At 51.7% G+C, this 1086-nt stretch overlaps 1 protein-coding gene across 1 annotated transcript; it reads right to left on the bottom strand.

Annotated features, from left to right (window-relative positions):
• Positions 1–236: 236 nt before the first annotated feature.
• On the bottom strand, positions 237–851 carry LOC112090881. Its single transcript, XM_024163157.1, has one exon. It carries the CDS (start codon positions 849–851, stop codon positions 237–239), a length of 615 nt encoding a protein of 204 aa, XP_024018925.1.
• Positions 852–1086: the final 235 nt, after the last annotated feature.

Raw genomic sequence — 1086 nt, 5'->3', positions numbered from 1 at the left:
GTTGGAAATTTCATCATCTGGTGACAGATGAACGTAACCGCCTTCAATGCCCTCAATGTCGGGAGCCCTATAACCACATTGTATTGGTCACCTCCCTTCACCACTAAGAACTTTGACATTACGGTCGAGGTGTGTGGTCGGTCTCCAATGGTCATGGGCAGTTCTATTTCCTCCTTTGGGATGACACTGTCCCCGGTGAAGCCATATAGAGGCTGTGCGCTATTTTGCAACCTCACTCAGGAAATCCCTATCTTGTCGAGGCAGTCGGAGTACAAAATGTCCACCGAACTACCATTGTCGACCAGGATGTGGCAAGCCATGTGGTTACCAATACCAATCATGGTCTCCACAACTAGGGCGTCACTTTGGGGGAAATGCACCTCGTTTGCATCGGCCTCCGAGAATGTGATCGCGGCCTCCTTGTATCGTGCGGCCTTGGCTTCTCTTCCGGAGACGTTCATAATCCTCCGGTTGAACTTGTCTTTTACCTCCCTTGCGTAATCCTTCTGCGCACGGCGAGAGGTGCTGCCGAGGTATGGCCCTCCGAATATTGTTCTTATAACACCGACGGGTTTGGACGGATTGTCATGCCTTTGATCTTCCCGCCGGTCGTTATTTCGCTGATTGTTGTTGTTCCGATGGTCGGCTCGATATTCACTGAGCCTCCCCTCTCGGATCAATCTCTCGACCTCGTCCCTCAGGTCATAGCATTCAGCTGTCGTGTGTCCACTCTCACCGTGAAACCTACAATACTTGCTTTGGTTTCTCCGCGCTGGGTTAGACTTCAGCGGTGGTGGTCGACGCAATACCTGAAGGTGACTAATCTCGTGATAGACATCCTCGATCCCCATGGTTAAGGGGGTGTAGGCATTGTATTTTTACGACTTTGGTCACTTGTTATCCCCTGGTCCGCCGAGGCATTGCCGCCTCTATTGTTTGGAGCCGGGTTGTACCTCTGCTCGACTTGCACCTGATGGTTACCTCGGCGCTTCTTGCCATTGTTTTGGATGCTCGCTTGCCCTGCATCTTCCTTGGCAGGGGCTACCGCCTTATTTTTCAAGGCCTTCTTCACTTCCTCGGCGTTAA

The sequence above is a fragment of the Morus notabilis genome, unplaced genomic scaffold (genome assembly GCF_000414095.1).
Source record: "Morus notabilis unplaced genomic scaffold, ASM41409v2 Scaffold114, whole genome shotgun sequence".
In the NCBI taxonomy this organism is placed as follows: domain Eukaryota; kingdom Viridiplantae; phylum Streptophyta; class Magnoliopsida; order Rosales; family Moraceae; genus Morus; species Morus notabilis.
The sequence above is the reverse complement of the archived record's forward strand: the minus strand, read 5'-3'. Positions and strand labels throughout refer to the sequence as shown.